Raw genomic sequence first — 17,877 nt, forward strand, 5'->3', positions numbered from 1 at the left:
TCTGTCAAATATCTACTGTATACATCTCTGTCACATGAATGAGTGATGTGTGAAGTTAGTGGGTAGTACACCTAATTATCTTGAAGGAAGTATTTGAACATCACTACTGTACATTCATTGCTATATTTTTGTTAATATTTTATTTCCTGTGTATATTTCTCTTTTGTCCAAATAAATCCTATATCCAAGTGCTCTTTTCAAATGAATTTTTTTCACATTCATGACAGGCTTCACAAACACTAGTTACCATTAATCTTAGCTAATGTTAAATTAAGTAAGGCAGTCAAAGATTAGTGCTAATCAAAGTATGAAATTAGCCAATGGAGTATAAACTGTTTTCTTCTGTTTTTAAATTGAAACTATTACCACACCATGTGTAAGTTTTTTTTTTTTTTTTTTTTTTTTTAAATATACATGTACAGCAAAGTATTATTCTCTTAAACCCAGAAATAATGTATCTGCCACCTTGATAAATCAGATCCCAAAATGTGGTATAAATACAACTATGGATACAATACTTTTTATGTTCCCCATATGCAATTTATGGATAACACAATTCTAGCTGCACAGATATTTCTAAAATGGCCTTGGTTGGTCCAAGACAAACTACCTAAATAACTGGTATATACTAAATAGGTCCTATTTATAACCTCTAATGTGGCTATGAAGTTCAACTATAGGATTGTATTTTATTCTAAATTGATTAAACTACTACTACCAAACCTAAGCATCATGCAGTATTTTTAACAGTTTGATAAGAGATAAAGTATGCACATTCTCATTGAGGAAGAAGTGAAGTGTCAGCAGTGACTTCAGAGAAAAAAAATGCTAAACCTAGACTGCCGAAGGATTGGTGAGGTATTACACAATACCAAGATTGCTCACAGTAAACTGCTGCTGTTCATTCATAGTAAATTGCAGTCAGCTGTCATTTAAACCCATTTGTTTACATGGTGATGCCACTGAATGATCTTGTAAATGCTGCCCAAAATGTCACTGGTGCTAAAGTAATTTCATGCCCTGGAGTCTCTTCATTTTGTGGACTTTATTACTGAAGGTTTCATTTCACTAGAGACAAATGCCACATCGAGATTAGAAGGTTGTGGGTCATACCATACGCCATAGTTACAGTACCTAAGTGTAGACCAAAATATTTACTTTGGACAAGGCTTTTCAATCAGTTTTATTATGTTGACTCACATGGCTTCTGCAGTGTTCATTTGCATTAGCACTATACTGGCTGCTTTATTGAGGAATTGCTTATTAAATCATGTTAAAGTTTCAGTTCCCTCATTACATTTGGAAATAGTATCACGTAGTCACTCTGGACAGTAACTGTTGTTAATCTTCTACCCCTAAAGTATTATTTATTTATTTATTTGTAATTATTTCAAATGGTGTTCATGGAAGCCACAGCTTTCTTCTGGGCTCTGAGCTTTTGCTTCTGCTAACAGCAGATTTTACACTAGATAATGAAAACTGCAAGTAGGGTGTTTCTCCCATCAAACAAGACATTCAGGCTGATGGTTCCTGCAGACATTCAGGCTGAGGGTTCCTGTTATTTTTCTTAGAGCAGTTAAACAAAGACAATGCTGTTACTCAAGAGGAAAGCGTATGGGAAGCAGTTTAGCACATCTTAAAATCCCATTTGGCATAACATCTTTTGTTGAAAAGTAGAGAAGCGAGATGAAATTGTTTTTGATTCATTGATCCTTGAATTTTTGTGTTTTTGCTTAAATGGTTCATCAGAAGGTTATGGGTTCAAAGTAAATCTGCTTGTTATGAGGTTTGAAGTTTTTCAATAATAGGGTCAGTAAAACAGTTGGTGGCTACATTTAAGACTTGGAATGTTTTTAGTTACTCTAGGTTTATTAAATCGAACTTGACAACTGTAATACAATTCTCTATTGCCCATAGCAAATCCGTTTCAGAAACATTTGATGCAAATACATGAATTTGCTCCTGAAACTTGTATGTGAGAACGAACTAAAACAGTTGGTCATCTGCAGAGTGAAATGTGAATTATTCTGCTTCAGTCTTAGAAGTTGTTGTGTGGTGTTTGCAAAACTGTAAGCAGAGTAATTTAGCATAAAATTGTATTGTTTAAAGTTAATGGAACCGCACTGAATATAAGCTGCACTTCAAGGTTGTATACTACAAGTGTCAATAGTGGAAGGATCCCCTGATCTGTGCCTTTCAACAACTTTATCCTGGAGTTCTTGTGAAAGCGCCTTGGTGCTCATGGTTGAATCTGCTTGGAAATGCACTACCCAACAGAGGGAACCTACAGGAACTGCTGAGTTTATCCTGAAATCATGTGAATCACTCCGATTTAACACAGGTGGAGGTCACTTAACTTGGTTTGTGATTTTGTTCACTAGGATGTGTAGATAAATGAAAAAAAAAAAAAAAACTGTTTTAATACATTTTTATTCCAGGCTATAAGGCAAGAAAAGGTGAACATTTTGAAAGAGGGTGCAGACTTTCTATAGGCACTTTATATGTAAATTAATTAATTTGCATTAGGCAATGGCTTGTATATTTCAGAAACCCGTGTAAATAAGATGCAAATGTATTTTCTTTTTAAAATGGATTGAAAACTAGATCAAAATCTGTTTTTATTCATTTTTTTTTCTTATGTTCAATGTATGCTTCATACCGAATGTTGTAATCCAGAACTGAATTTAAAACCATCACATCAAAATGGTGTACATATTACACATGCAATTCAGTGGTTAAGGGGTCTGGTTACATTTTTACATAATTTCTGTGCAATATCCCACAGCATATGTACTATGCTTAAAATGAGTATGCAAAGCTGCAATTGTAAGGTGTAAACAATTTAGCTATTTGGGAATGCTAGCCAATGAGGACACATCTAAAGCTGACAGACTAAAACCAGAATATATTTGTGCATGTCCTGTCTGCTAAGCTGAGTTCTCTTTTAAAAATGTAAGGTGAAGCAAAGGAAATGTTGTCATGCAGATGGTGTTCAGTGTGAATAGCCAACTTGCACCTGTGGTTTTATCTCCTTTTCACATTAGATGGACAGGCTTGTTCTATGTCTTACTTTTATCAGTGGAAGAGATCGCTATTCTCAAGTTTGAGCTCTTGAAATCGTCTCTAATCACACAAGGTCAAGTGATCATGCCAGGACATAGTTCTCTTTTGGTCAATTTTGAAGCGGCTAGTCTGGTGCTAATTTGATGAAATGTATTTGTTCTTTTTTAGGTAATGAGCTTGGTGTCAGGATTTGGACCTCTCATTTCTGCTGGCATCTTTTCGGCCACTCTTTCTTCAGCTTTGGCTTCTCTAGTGAGCGCACCCAAAGTCTTTCAGGTACGAACTGTCCACTTTGTAAATAGGGGTGCCAAAATCTTTACTTTATTTCCTGTGTATGTCCGGAACAGACAAGTGATGCAAAACATAACATTGTCTTTTGCGTATGTGTGTCCATTAAAGGTTAGATTGAAACCAGCTATTGTGAAATGAGATTAAAAGGAAGTCCTGCTTGGCACAGAAAGTTCCAGTCATGTGACATTGCCACAGCCAACAAGCATACAATTACAAGTCTGTAAAAACAATGGGTATCTTCTAAAAGGAAAAGAGAATAATGTCTCTATTTGGGCATTATTTAATTAAAAAAAAAAAAAAAAAAAAAAAAAAAGAAACAAAGCCTGCCAGAAAGTTATCATTGTTAACAGAAGTTCATTCAGTTATTGTTCAGTGGGCACAGTATTGTTTGAGTAGAATTGTAGCATAATGTAAATATGTAGATATCATTGCTTTCAAGTTGCAACCTTATGCCTTCGATGTACACGTTCTGGAGAGGCAAAGTTTGTATATGACATTTATGCCATGTGAACACAAAAATATTGAAAACCTTGCATATTTTATATATATATTTTTTTTGTTCTTCCACCCAGGCTTTGTGCAAGGACAATATCTACCCAAGTCTTGGGGTGTTTGCAAAGGGATATGGCAAGAACAACGAACCGCTGCGTGGCTACATGCTCACCTTTGTGATTGCTCTGGGATTCATATTGATCGGTTGGTTCATACTCCTCACACTATCCTTCCATTGCAAAGTTGCTGTTTTTTTTTTTTTTTTTTTTTTTTTTTTTTTTTTTTTATTTTTACCCTAACCATCCTTCCAGATAATAATAATAATAATAATAGCTTCTTACTCAGAATAATATTGCTATTATACCCGCTATCTGCAGATGATTTAAATATTGATGGTCAGAGGCTTTGGTCTACATAAGTCACTTTTTAGAGTATATATATCTAGAGAACCGCTTATCCAATTGTGAAAAAAAATAAAAATAACGTACTGAAGACAATACATTCGATAACACAATAATCTGAGGTACAGTATACAGGCCGTCTTCGCATGAAGTTCAGAATTGTAACTGTTTTGTTTTTCTAGCCGAGTTGAACACCATCGCTCCCATCATTTCCAACTTTTTCCTGGCCTCCTATGCCTTGATCAACTTCTCTGTGTTCCACGCTTCTCTGGCAAAGTCACCAGGTAAGAAACTGACTTTATGGTTTCACCACAGCAGCTAGTCTACCAGTGGGTCTGTAAGAGGACAGAGAGCTCTGGTAGAGCTGATGACAGTCATTTAGGAGATTCAGGTTCAGAATTTACTCATTTTGAGATGAACACGGTACACAGGCAAAGCTTCACTGGAAATGTCATGTGAATATCTGGGCTCAGTTAACCATTAATTGGCAAAACAATTGCATTTTGCATGCATTTTAGTTGGTTATGTTTCTTTTTTTTTTGATAATTATAAGACAATGCATTGCATGGATATATTGGCAGATGGTGATGTCTGCATTGGATAATTAATAGGTTTAATCACCTAAAATTGTCAATATAAGGTGTTATTCTCCATGTGCACTTAGTAACCGCAGAATTAGACTATATCTTTAATGTGACTTAAAAATAACACAATACAAATCTCTAATGAATGTGGAAATGGAGCTATTTCTGTCTAAGTGACCTCTCCCTATTCTATTGTTAAAATGGAAAGACCACTAAAGAAGTTCTGTTGCAGGAATTGTTTACAGCAAAAAAAAAAAAAAAAAAAAAAAATGGAGAGGAGTGGGTGGGGGGTATTTAATTTTGACAAAGACTTCCTTCTTTTGTCATCTTTGCTTTCTTAACCTTGACTTCAAACAATGCGTTGTGGACCTGGGCACATTACTTCATGGCTTCAAATATTTGTTGTGTTCTGTATTGTTCTTTTAAGTGATAAATGTGGGGATGCATGGAATTTAAACTAATTGCTGCCAGTGTTTAAGCAACAATTGTTGTCAACATTGGCTAACACAGATGAGTGGAGGTGGTGCATGTATTGCCCATTTTTTTCCGTTCTTGTGATCATGGTATCCCTAAATGTCCACCATTTACTATCAAAGGGAAATTTGTACATTTTGCATTAGGTTGTCAAAGATTATTGATTTGAACTTTACAATGCTTTTTATGGGGTTATACTTTTCTTCATGACTAAAACTGGTGTGTAATATTCCATGTATATAACAACTGCTGTTTGTGACTTCAAATGATGTTTGTGTTGTTTATAGGTTGGCGCCCTGGATTCAAATACTACAACATGTGGGTCTCACTCATTGGAGCTGTCATGTGCTGTGCTGTGATGTTTGTCATTAACTGGTGGGCAGCCTTGGTTACGTACGTCATTGTCCTGGCCTTGTACATCTATGTCACCTATAAGAAACCAGGTAAGAAAGCAAATCCTACTAGTTATGATCAGTGGGCTTAGTTACCAGTATAAGAATAAACAACTGGCTGTCTGCCTGTCTTTATATACTCGCCAAATTTCACTCCACATTAGTAGGCAAAGGATTTTTCAAGGACCTTGACTCAAAGGCAAAGGAGATTGAGATCTGTAAGAATAATCAACTAGGACCACATTAGAAAGACAATATTCAAAAGCCATCAATTGTAAAATCCTAGATTGGCCCATTAACCTTATTTCATTAAATGGGGTATAGAAGTGAGAGATCTAGATAGGGGTCTCTTTACTATTACATTTCAATAGTGATTTGGTTCTGTCTCAAGGATGGCTGTAGTGGTGAAGCTGAGTCGCAATGACTGTGCTCAGTATTTATTAACGAATAAACGGACAGTGAAACAAACAAAAAAACAGACTTAGCAAAAGGGCACAAGGGCCAAAACAAATAGACAAATAGACAAATAAACAAACGGTTGACAAACACAAAATAAATAGCAATCTATTTTACATTTTACCTCCTCTATCTAAATAGCCAAATGAAGAATGTTATTCATTTTGTTTATATTGCACATTAACTTGGAAAGATGTTGCCTCTGGAACATTTTATTAATTTTCTATAACAAGTCCTGTTTACTTTACCTGTCAAGAGACAATTACTGTGCAACATTGATTTATTACTGTGATATTCTGTGACAAAAACATAATGAATTAAATGGCTTGTTTGAACAGTTACCTTGATATAGTTCACCAATAACGATCAAGTACACTTCTATAGATGTGGCCCCGAATCTGTGGAACAAATACCCTTATACGGTTGAGGGGCCAATTTATTTAATCAGATTTTTTAATTTGTAAAATGATTTGATACAAACACTCGATTTTATTGATATTTTTAAAAGCCAGAAATTACAATTTTCTATGGGTTGTAGCCACTGGGAGATAGCCACAGCCCCACTTTTTTATTTGTTATTGTTGATCAGCATTTGCACTTCAAAAAATGTTTTATTATTAGAAAACAAATTGTACAAAACTTCTACAATGTGGGTGTCGCATATCTAATGAAAGGATTCCAAGAAATGCTATCAATATCATGGAAATTAAAGACAACCGCAGGACAATTGTGATCTATACAACACACTTTGAATCTCATTGGCTTGGTTTACATGCACTTGAAAATCGACTTTACAGTCATGACTATGTGATGTTGTCTCACGAATACATTGTGAAACAGCAAAAGGCTGTCCTTTTGGCAGCGCGACTTTAAGGGCAGGGTCAATCACTTTCTCACGATAAAAATAGCTAGGACAAGTCATGCACATGCTTATGCATTGTGGAAGTAGTTGTCAGCATATATAATATTCTATATCTATGGTTGTCAGTAAGTATATGTGGAGTCTGCGTTATAGGATGATGTACTCCGTAGCAACGCGTGGACGCCATTCACGGAGGGGAAACTAGATTTTTGCCAGTGTTATCGTTTCTGTCCTGTATAATTAGTGCTGTTTTTATTCTTTCAAAAATAGCATAAATATTAGGTTTTCTAAACATTTTTATTTTAAATTCACGATTGTTTTTGTTTTGTTTTTTCAATCGTAGTCTACTGCATAGTACAGTAGTAGTTTCTGCATGTGAGTTGTATTGTTAGAAGTTACAATGATATAGGCTAATATGGTTGTTGCACCATTACCGACGTGGCCTTGTTCTCCATTGGTCTGCTGTTTCTCCCCCTGTCGGCTGGATTTACGACAAGGACTGTTACTCGTCTTAGTGTCAGGGTACTCAGAATTGTCTGAACACATTAATACAGATGACATGCATTTTCATATATTCATGTCCCTTCATGTTTCCAAGCCATTAGATTTGAAATGCCATTCCTCTTACACAGTGCCCCAGTTGAATGCCAAATTGGCTGCATTAAAGTGACAGTGGCATACTAAACCTGAGGCAATTGCCTTTTAACATTTTTTCAGGCTTATATTATAGTTGTAACATGGCTAGCTTACAATTATTATTATTATTTTTTTTTAATTTAGTCATCTCCCATTGTATTTACCCTGGTTTTTTCCCCAATTTGAAATGCCCAATTATTATTTATATCCTGGTTCACCGCGGCAACTCCCCGGCAACATGGGGAAGCAGAGGCTCAAGCACGTTCCCTCCAAAACACTTGAAACGTGTTCCTGCCAATACATCATTTCTCTCACTGCGGATCCACAGCGAAGCCACTAGACCTAGAGTGCCGGAGGACAACACTGATCTGAATGGCTTCACTGCAGACCAACAGGATAACATGGCCATCTGACATACTCTTACCTGCAATAATTTTAAAAAAATTGTGTAAGAAAAATAAAAGCAGATGTCGGTCCTCCCTGCTCCCCTCCCCTTTTTAATTGATAACAAAATGCTTTTTGTTAAATCTTCATGCGGTCATAGAAAAGTAGCTTCAAATGAAAAGGCTAATGAAAATCACTGTCAATCCATGACAATTTCTGATAATTGGAAGTCATTTAAGGAACTGAACCCTGAGGTTTTTATTGTTCATTCAAGCTGTGTGTTTGGTGGCTTCAAAATATGGCAGTTGAAATGGCATAATAGCATCACACTTTAAAGGAAGCTATAGTACGGTATTCAGTATTGAACTCCATTTTCAAATAGCTAAGACTACAGCAGAATAAAGCTAATGGTTGCAGAACCTTTGAGATCAGTTTCAAACCTCATGTAAAATGACTCTTAATAGAAACTCTGACTGGTCATCACCTGGTGGACGGATGTGGTGTGTCTTGATGACCGTGTAATTTCTCTTGTTTACAAGTTTATGCAAGTGAAAATGTCAACATATGTGTTGATGTCATCCATATAGACATCTGTTACCACCAACGTGTTACTACAGCCTGCAAAGCTAATTTTTAAGTTGATTCTGTTTTACAGATGTGAACTGGGGTTCTTCAACTCAAGCTTTGACCTACCTCCAGGCACTACAGCACTCCATTCGCCTTACTGGTGTAGAGGATCACATTAAAAATTTCAGGTAATGTGGGTGCATTAACCATCTAACGGTAACTTTCCATACCCCAGTAGTTTCTCCTAAAAATGTGGTTAGCATAACAGTTTTTTTAGTGTCGAATACTGAACACAAAACAGAATTTGCTTTGTAAGCCAAGCAGTTATTTTATATGAAGTTAGTGATTACATGGATTTTATTTATTGATTATATAATATATATATATATATATATATATATAGATATTATTATATATATATATTATATATATATATAATAGTATGTTCTATGTGGGGTTAGACAGACAAACACACACACACACACACACACACAGTGGCTCTCAAAAGTATTCACCCCCCTTGGACTTTTCCACATTTTATTGTGTTACAACATGGAATCAAAATTGATTTAATTAGGAGTTTTTGCCACTGATCAACACAAAAAAAGTCCATAATGTCAAAGTGAAAAATAAAAATCTACAAATTGTTCTAAATTAATTATAAATACAAAACAGAAAATAATACCCCCTTGAGTCAATGTTTGGTAGATGCACCTTTGGCAGCAATTACAGCCATGAGTCTATTTGGTTAAGTCTCTACCAGCTTTGCACATCTGGACACTGCAATTTTTGCCCATTCTTTGCAAAATTGCTCAAGCTCTGTCAAGTTGGATGGGGACCTTTGAACAGCAATTTTCAACTCTTTCCACATATTCTCAATTGGATTGAGGTCTCGGCTTTGACTGGGCCACTACAGGACATTGACCTTTTTGTTTTTAAGCCACTCCAGTGTGGCTTTGGCTGTATGTTTGGGGTCATTGTCCTGCTGGAATATGAATCTTCTCCCAAGTCCCAGATCTCTTGCAGACTTCAGCAGGTTTTCCTCCAGGATTTCTCTGTACTTTGCTGCATCCATTTTGCCCTCTATCTTCACGAGCTTTCCAGGCCCTGACACAGACAAGCATCCCCATAGCATGATGCTGCCACCACCATGCTTCATGGTAGTGATGATGTGCGCTGTTGGGCTTGCGCCAAACATAGTGCTTAGCGTTGAGGCCAAAAAGCTCTATTTTGGTCTCATCAGACCATAGAATCTTCTTACACCTCGTCTCAGAGTCTCCCACATGCCTTCTGGCAAACTCTAGCCGAGATTTGATGTGAGTTTTTTTTTTTTTTCAACAATGGCTTTCTTTTTGCCACTCCCCCATAAAGGCCAGTTTTGTGAAGCAGTCGAGCTATTGTTGCCATATGCACAGTGTCTCCCAACTCAGCCGTGAAAGACTGTAACTCCTTTAGAGTTGCAATAGGCCTCCCGGTGGCCTCCCTGACTAGTGCCCTTCTTGCCTGGATACTCAATTTTTTTGAGGATGGCCTGTTCTAGACAGATTCACAGTTGTGCCATATTCTCTCCATTTCTTAATAATGGACTTTAATGTACTCCAGGGATATTCAGTGCCTTGGAAATGTTCTTATATCCTACCCCTGATTGGTGCTTTTGAAGAACCTTATTCTGGATTTGCTTTGAATGTTCCTTCGTCTTCGTGATGAAGTTTTTGTTAGGAAATGTACTAACCAACTGTGGGACCTCCCAGAGACAGGTGTATTTAACCTGAGATCATGTGAAACACCTTAATTGCACATAGATGGACTCCATTCAACTAATTATGTGACTTCTAAAGACAATTGGTTGCACCAGAGCTTATTTAGGTATGTCATAGCAAAGGGGGTGAATACTTATGCAATCAGTTATTTTCTGTTTTGTATGTGTAATTAATTAATTAATTTATAACAATTTGCAGATTTTATTGTTCACTTTGACATTATGGACTTTTTTTGTGTTGATCAGTGGCAAAAACGCCTAATTTTAAATCCATTTTGATTCCATGTTGTAATTTTGATTCCAAGGGAGGTGAATACTTTTGAGAGCCTGCGTGTGTGTGTGTGTGTGTGTGTGTGTGTGTGTGTGTGTGTGTGTGTAATAATATATAATTAATTTCAGTTGACCGAAATTGTTTTTAAAAAAAGATTGCTATTTTCTAAAATGTATGTATTTATGTACCAAGCAGACACCCTTATCCAGGCCAGCAAACATTGAACATTTCATTGTGATATACAGCATCATTTTCAGTCACAGATATATGTTGCATCAGTTCAGACTTCCGGGCCGGTGAGCCCATTCCCGTGCTCTCCACCATCTGTTTCAGTTCACCTGGAATTTGCATTGCCGTTTCTCCTCATACGAAGTCGCCGCATCCCCTTTACCGGCAGCTTGTGGCACAGCAGAGACCGATGATATCGAGGGGATACAGTCCTCTGTTGATCGCCGCTTTTGTTTTTTTGGAAGGGGTAAATCCAAATTGAAAAAGCCTCTTCTGACTCATATTTTTTTACATACTCTGTCATACTGGGGCGAACCGGACACTTTATACAGATAACGGTGAGAATGTTGTGTAACTTGTTTCCGTCAACGTCATACACGTCTGATCTAATCAAATTATCAGATCGTCCATGTGTCCATTTTCAAGTTGCTCGAGGCTGAATTTTCGTTGCCCTGGGCAACCTTTAGTGTCGAGTTCTTATATATATATATATATATATATATATATATATACACACAGCTCTGGAAAAAATTAAGAGACCACTGCAAAATTATCAGTTTCTCTGGTTTTGCTATTTATAGGTATGTGTTTGGGTAAAATGAACATTTTTGTTTTATTTTAAATTCCAAATAAAAATGTTGTCATTTAGAAAAAAAACAAAATCAGATTTTTAATCTGAGGTTTTGAGGACTGCCCCTTACAATTCAGTGAAATAATGTTTTCACATCCATGTCTATTTATTTATCCCTGCAGCAACAATGGCAGACCTTTTAGCAGTGTAGCAGGTCATTTTAATTGGATAGGAGTCAGTCTGAGTGAATTGCTTGGCCCTAATTTTGTTTAGCATTGATTTTAATTTTAAAATGTCCCTCTGGCAATAGGAGATCTACAGTATTTACAATTGTGATACACTGATAAATTTGGTTTAGCATTAGAAAACAGAGTTGAAGCATGGAGTGGTGAGCACTATTTGTATTAAAAAAAGAAAATAATAAGAAAATGTGTTATGCTGTCAAAGTTTGTTTGTTTTCTAAATGTGGACATTTCTGAATTTGTAAACCTCCTAAATAAACTGATAGAAGTACACAGTGTATGAACTAACTTTTGAAACCATGCAGCTGAGGTATTCTGTCTGTCTGTGTTAGTATATGCCTCATGCAGTCTGGCAGCATCCACCTTTTTGCTTTAGAAAATGTGTCTGACTTTTTTAGATTTTTACTGCTCTATTAAAATTTAACAGGGTGCTTTTTTTATATAGAGAAAAGGAAAAAAAAAAAAAATATATATATATATATATATATATATATATATATATATAATATATATATATATATATATATATATATATATATATATAGTATATAATATCTGTGACCCCAGCCTGTGTGACCCCCCTCCTACACCTCCAAAAGTTCCCATGGCAATAAGCTTGTATAAAGATTAGTAGTTTACTTAAAACATATTTATAATTAAATCTGTTATTTATGTGCGTCGCCGGGCAGTAATCCTGAGCATTCATACATTTTTGCTTTTGTTTTTTTTTTTTTTTTTTTTTTTTTTAAATAACTGCATTGGTTCAGAACCCGGGAGTTGTTTAATCAGCGCCTATTTCATGATTGATGCCTGTCAGGGATTAAAGCTTTTTACAGCATTTGGGCCTTCCAAGTTTATCCAACAGGTTTTTGATTGGATTTGAGTGAGGCAACAGTAAATATTTATGGAGGTTAGTCCCATGACGAACCAAGATATCTGGACAAAGACATTAATTTTACTGCTAAAATATTGTCTAATAGTTGCTCAAAGAATGTTGAGACCTCTCCTGAAGACATGCAGGGCTGTTCAGTGGTCTCCACCCCCTCTCTGAATCTTAGTCTGTAACAGCAGAGACTCAATAGGCTTCTTGCATGACTGACTCTGAAACACTCCAAACACCACAAATCAGAACTGTTAAGAGTATAGGCGAGGTACTGTGGGATTGTTGAGGGAGTTACATTCTTTATTTAATATTGCCAGCTCAGTTTGTTTGTGTTGTGGTGTTTCTCTTCTCTGTAGACCGCAGTGCCTGGTAATGATTGGTCCTCCAAATTCCCGTCCAGCGCTGCTCAATCTGGTCGATGCCTTTACGAAAAACGTTGGCCTCATGGTCTGTGGACATGTTCGCATGGTAAGTTTCTACACTAACTCCAGGACAATGGCTCTGAAGATAATTTTAGGCTATTGCTGTATGTTCCCTAATGGCACTCACAGCAGCACATTCAATCCAACCTTTCCCCTTGAGAGATCTTCACACAAGCTGGTCCTCTGCATTTAAGGAAAAGGAAATGTATTGTAGGCAGCAGAAAGCATTTCAACTTTGCTTACATTTTTAATTTGGATACTATTTCTTGATAACCACTGGGGAACCATGCCCAACTACCATGATGTAATTGCTTATTGGCCACGGTGTTCTGTTTTAAAGAGAGTTTTAAAGAGTTTGTTCTGCCAACAGCAGTTAAAGTACACTACAGCAATTCAAACCACATTTCACAAAGGTGACAAGAATTTTACGTAAAACTACATGTTTTAAGAAACTATCAGTCCCTTTGCTAGAGAATCAGTGCTCTATTGTAGCCTGTACCTTTTTTCTATTAATATTCAGCATGTATAATTGTTCAGAGGTGACCTAATAAGCTGCCTTCTTTTTCCAGGGCCCTCGCAGACAAGCCTTTAAGGAACTGGCAAACGATCAAGCTCGATATCAACGCTGGTTACTTAGGAACAAAACCAAGGCATTCTACACTCCAGTGTACGCAGAGGACCTCCGGGAGGGATGCCAGTTCTTGCTACAGGTGCCCTGTGTGCCATTTTATTCTGATAGTAATTGGAATCTTGAAATGCCAATGACATCCATTTCGGAATAGTAATATCTGATATCACTAAATTATAAAAGCACTTATGATTTAACTTTCAGCTGCAGATTTGTATTTCTGTATATTTGTTTTAGAATTTAGTAATTTAACATAGAGCACATCTTGGCAAAACCTTCCTGCATTTCCAATAAAGCTGTTTCACAAAAAGACGTAACACAGTGTAATGTCCTCATGTGATGCGACTCTTGAGGCATCTTCTCCAGGGATTTGAGTTTACTGTCGAGATAGTGTGCGTGCGGTATGTTCTGACCGCAGGATCTTTCACAGTAGACTCTGCATCTGAACTTGATATGAAACCATTTTGATTGTAGCACTATTAAATTATAACCCTGGTAGAAGAGACTGACACGGGTAGGTAGGTACATTACATAAGATTCCCCCAAAAATGCAGACTTAAGTACATGAGAATTACAAAGGTAACAAATGTAATCTATTTTATTCCAACAATTATCACATTTGTTAATGCATTTCTTCTGGGATGGAAGTTACTCTCTCTCTTTTTTTTTTTTTAATAGTGATCTAATATTTTGGTAAGAGACATTTTTATTTATTTATTTTATTAATTTTATAAACCTATTTTCATCTCAGTTGACCAAGTCATTCTTCCAAACAGTCCGATCCTGACTCGAGCAATTCTCCCCTTTCCTGCAGGCTGCTGGTCTGGGGCGACTGAGACCCAACACACTGGTTGTTGGCTTCAAAAGTAACTGGAGAGATGGAGATATGAAGGATGTGGAGACATACATTAATATGATGCAGTAAGTAGCTCTGGTCCCTAATCTCTTACAACAGTTTGTCGACTGATGCATAAAGACTATGGCAGCTCTCTGAGGAGCATATCCAAAGATGTATTTGCATGCAATCAATTCAGGCAGTGTACGTAATTCTACATTTCATGGTTTCTGGTTAGAAGGTCATTTTCTTTTGTTTGCTAACCATATGTTGGGCTAAATTACTGTGGTAAACCATAACTCTTTAGTCCTGCACATGTAGCATTAGTATCTAATGGAGCTTTGTGTTTATGATGCTTTTGAGCTTCCCAAAGGTCCATGTCAAAGCAGTTCCTGAGATAATCATGCTCATTTATTTGTGTTTCAGTGATGCATTTGACTTTCAGTATGGAGTGGTTGTCATTAGACTGAAAGAAGGACTTGATATTTCCCATATTCAAGGACAAGGTAAGTCTCTCTTTTCTGTTGAATGAGTCATTGAACAGATTAACAGATTATCAAAATAAATGTCATGCCACTATATATAAACTAAACTGTTGCAGTCTTGTTCCCTGGTTTGTTTGAAGGACAGGATCATGCTGCGGGCATCACTACACCCATTGCTTGCCCACTATGGAGTCTGTAAACACTTTTACATCAGTTGAAGTTCTCTGTTTGTTTGTTTTTGTGAGTGAAATATTGCTGTGGTCCTTGTGGATCAAAGTGAAATGCTTTCTGGTTGATTTGAATGATGGGGGAAGTTGTTCCACCACACTCGGTTTTCTTAGCTGCTCTACAGTCCCAGAGCTGGATTAATTTCCCTTAGCCTGACGTCAGCTGGGTGAATCACAAGACATTCAGCTCCTGTAAGGGATATAATGTTTGGTTTATGTGTACATCATCTGTCACTTTAATGAAGAATAAAATAAAATCTGTATTTTGGATTATTTTTCAGGTATGAAGTTTTCAATATTGAAGTCCCTTTTGAACTCTGATATGTATATGATTCATATTTATTTGACACTATTGTTATCCTCTGCTGATACCTCCTCCTGGCTTGTCTGTGGGAAAGTTTATATTTCTTTGTATAATGTTGACTTGATACATAGTATAAACAAACAAAAACAGCTTGGTTTAAAAAGAAGCTTTTATGGGGGAAAAAAACATATATTCTGACTACATTCCTCCAGTGCTTTTATGAAGGCTGCCACTAGAGCACAAAGTTGTTTCTACAGTACATACAACATCAGGTAGCATCATAGGCTTGAGTTCAACATCTTCAGTGATCAAGTTACTGTTCTGGCTCACTAGGAAGCCATTAAAACGAACAGTAGTTGTAAAACTATCCTATAAACTGCAATTAGAGTAATGAACAAATACATAACAGAAATGGCTTCTGCTTTTGGCCCCTTCTTTCTCAGCCTTGTGCTAAAACCTGTAAAAGTTTTCGGTTGTAACTGAAACCCCACCGAATCAAGCAGTTGATTTGACTTTTTTGCCCTTTGTTTTGCAGAAGAACTTCTGGCCTCTCAGGAGAAATCGGCTACTCCAAAGGAAGTTGTAGTGCATGTTGATCAAGGCAAAGAGTCTGATGCTGACTCCTCTAAACCATCTTCCAAAGCAACCAGCGAGCACAACAGCCCTGCTATTCAGAAAGGTAAAGCTCCTCTTGATACAAGCCTCTGAGCATCGGGCCTGTCGACACAAAACAGAATTGGTTTAACAAAAAACCCATAAACTCTTCCAAAGCTTAAAGATACCATTCTTTTATTTTTTTATGTTTATATACAGTTGTAGTAAAAAGTTTACATACAATGGAAATTTCTAGAAATTTCTTGAAAACAAGTAATTTTTGGAAAAATCTTTTTGTAGCAAATGTTTTGCTTTTTAAATTACAAGAAATAGATTTCAACATTTTTTTTTTATTTCAGCAATTATTTTTTTTGCTAAAATGCTAATTCAAAATGGTTTGTACCATTTGATGCTATGGTAGTATTGTCTACAAGGTGCTACAAATTTCAATATCATAATGCAGAGCCTAGTTCTAGAAAATACTGGATTGTTGTTGAACATTCTTAGAGTGTATAAAAGCACAAGACGTACAAGACTCATGGTACTGTCACAACACTACCTCAGTCAAGAAGGAAGGTTCTTTCACCAAGAATAGTAGAAGAATTGTGAGGAAGGTTAATAACAATCTGAGAACAATAATCTGAGATTGACTGCCAAAGATATTCAAAGTGAATTGGCTGCAAATGGGACTGGGTTTTCCATTTCAACCATAGGTCGAGTATTGCATGGTGAAGGTCTCAATGGTCCCAGGTCAAGGAAAAAGCCACTCTTGGGAAAACGTCACAAGGACAATCGTTTAACGTTTGCAAAACGACATTTGAATGATGGCTATGACTTCTGGTCAAAGGTTTTGTGGCGTGATGAAACAAAAATCGAGCTATTTGGTCATGCTGATAGTTACTTTAGGAGAAAGTCTGGTGAGGCAAACAAAGAAAAGAACACCATACCTACTGTCAAGCATGGAGGTGGGAATATCCTTCTATGGGGCTGTTCCTCCTCTAATGGCACAGGAAATTTTGTTCCAATACATGGCAAAATGGATTCCATAGCATACCAAAAGATACACACATTGGCCAATCATCTGAAACCCTACAAAACTTGGTTTAAAGAGCTATTGAACGTTCCAGCCCAACAATGATCCAAAGCACACATCAAAATCTACTTCAGAATGGTTAAGAAGAATAAAATCAAGGCTCTAGAACAGCCTAGTCAAAGTCCCAATCTAAATCTGATTGAGAATCATTTGTATGAATTGAAGAAGGCTGTGCACAAGAGAAGTCCTCGGAATTTGAATGAACTGAAAACCTTTTGCATTGAAGAATGGTAGAAAAATCACTGAAGAATCATGCCAAAACCTAATTGACAAATATACTAATCATTCAAAAGAGGTTATTATTGCTAAAGGTGCCTCAACTAGATATTATTTAAATTTTCCTTGTCAGTGTATGAATACTTTTGAATTAGCATTTTTGGAATTTTGCAAAAAAAATTGCTGAAATATATAATTGTAGACATCTATTACTTGTAACTTTGTTTCCTCATCCACAGAAGCAAAATTTTTGCTACAATAGATTTTTCTTGCAATTTTGTTTGAAAAATTTCTAGAAATGATAAATTTTCATTGGAGTATGTAAACCTTAAGACTACAAATGCATGTGAGAACACAAGTTTTTTTCAGTTTAACTGGGTTTATGAATTTAAAAAAAGGTTTGCTTCTTGTCAGCAGAGCTAAAATCAAATCCAATAGTCAGGTGCATGGGACATTTGCGTAACCTCAGAGAATTGCATGGAAGTCCTATATTTTACATGTGTTTTATCATATGCAC

General features: G+C 36.4%; 1 protein-coding gene across 2 annotated transcripts in view; it reads left to right on the forward strand.

Annotated features, from left to right (window-relative positions):
- The window catches only part of LOC121315607 (solute carrier family 12 member 2-like), an 82,979-nt gene that overhangs the window by 51,171 nt on the left and 13,931 nt on the right, over window positions 1-17,877 (forward strand). For both annotated transcript variants that reach the window (XM_041249854.1, XM_041249844.1), the window contains exons 11-20: window positions 3,232-3,339; window positions 3,927-4,050; window positions 4,430-4,531; window positions 5,593-5,748; window positions 8,691-8,790; window positions 12,913-13,024; window positions 13,548-13,688; window positions 14,421-14,527; window positions 14,868-14,947; window positions 15,993-16,136. In XM_041249854.1, the coding sequence (XP_041105788.1) occupies window positions 3,232-3,339; window positions 3,927-4,050; window positions 4,430-4,531; window positions 5,593-5,748; window positions 8,691-8,790; window positions 12,913-13,024; window positions 13,548-13,688; window positions 14,421-14,527; window positions 14,868-14,947; window positions 15,993-16,136 (1,174 nt within the window). The remainder of the gene's footprint in view (window positions 1-3,231; window positions 3,340-3,926; window positions 4,051-4,429; window positions 4,532-5,592; window positions 5,749-8,690; window positions 8,791-12,912; window positions 13,025-13,547; window positions 13,689-14,420; window positions 14,528-14,867; window positions 14,948-15,992; window positions 16,137-17,877) is intronic.

Source organism: Polyodon spathula, chromosome 1, assembly GCF_017654505.1.
Source record: "Polyodon spathula isolate WHYD16114869_AA chromosome 1, ASM1765450v1, whole genome shotgun sequence".
In the NCBI taxonomy this organism is placed as follows: Eukaryota; Metazoa; Chordata; class Actinopteri; order Acipenseriformes; family Polyodontidae; genus Polyodon; species Polyodon spathula.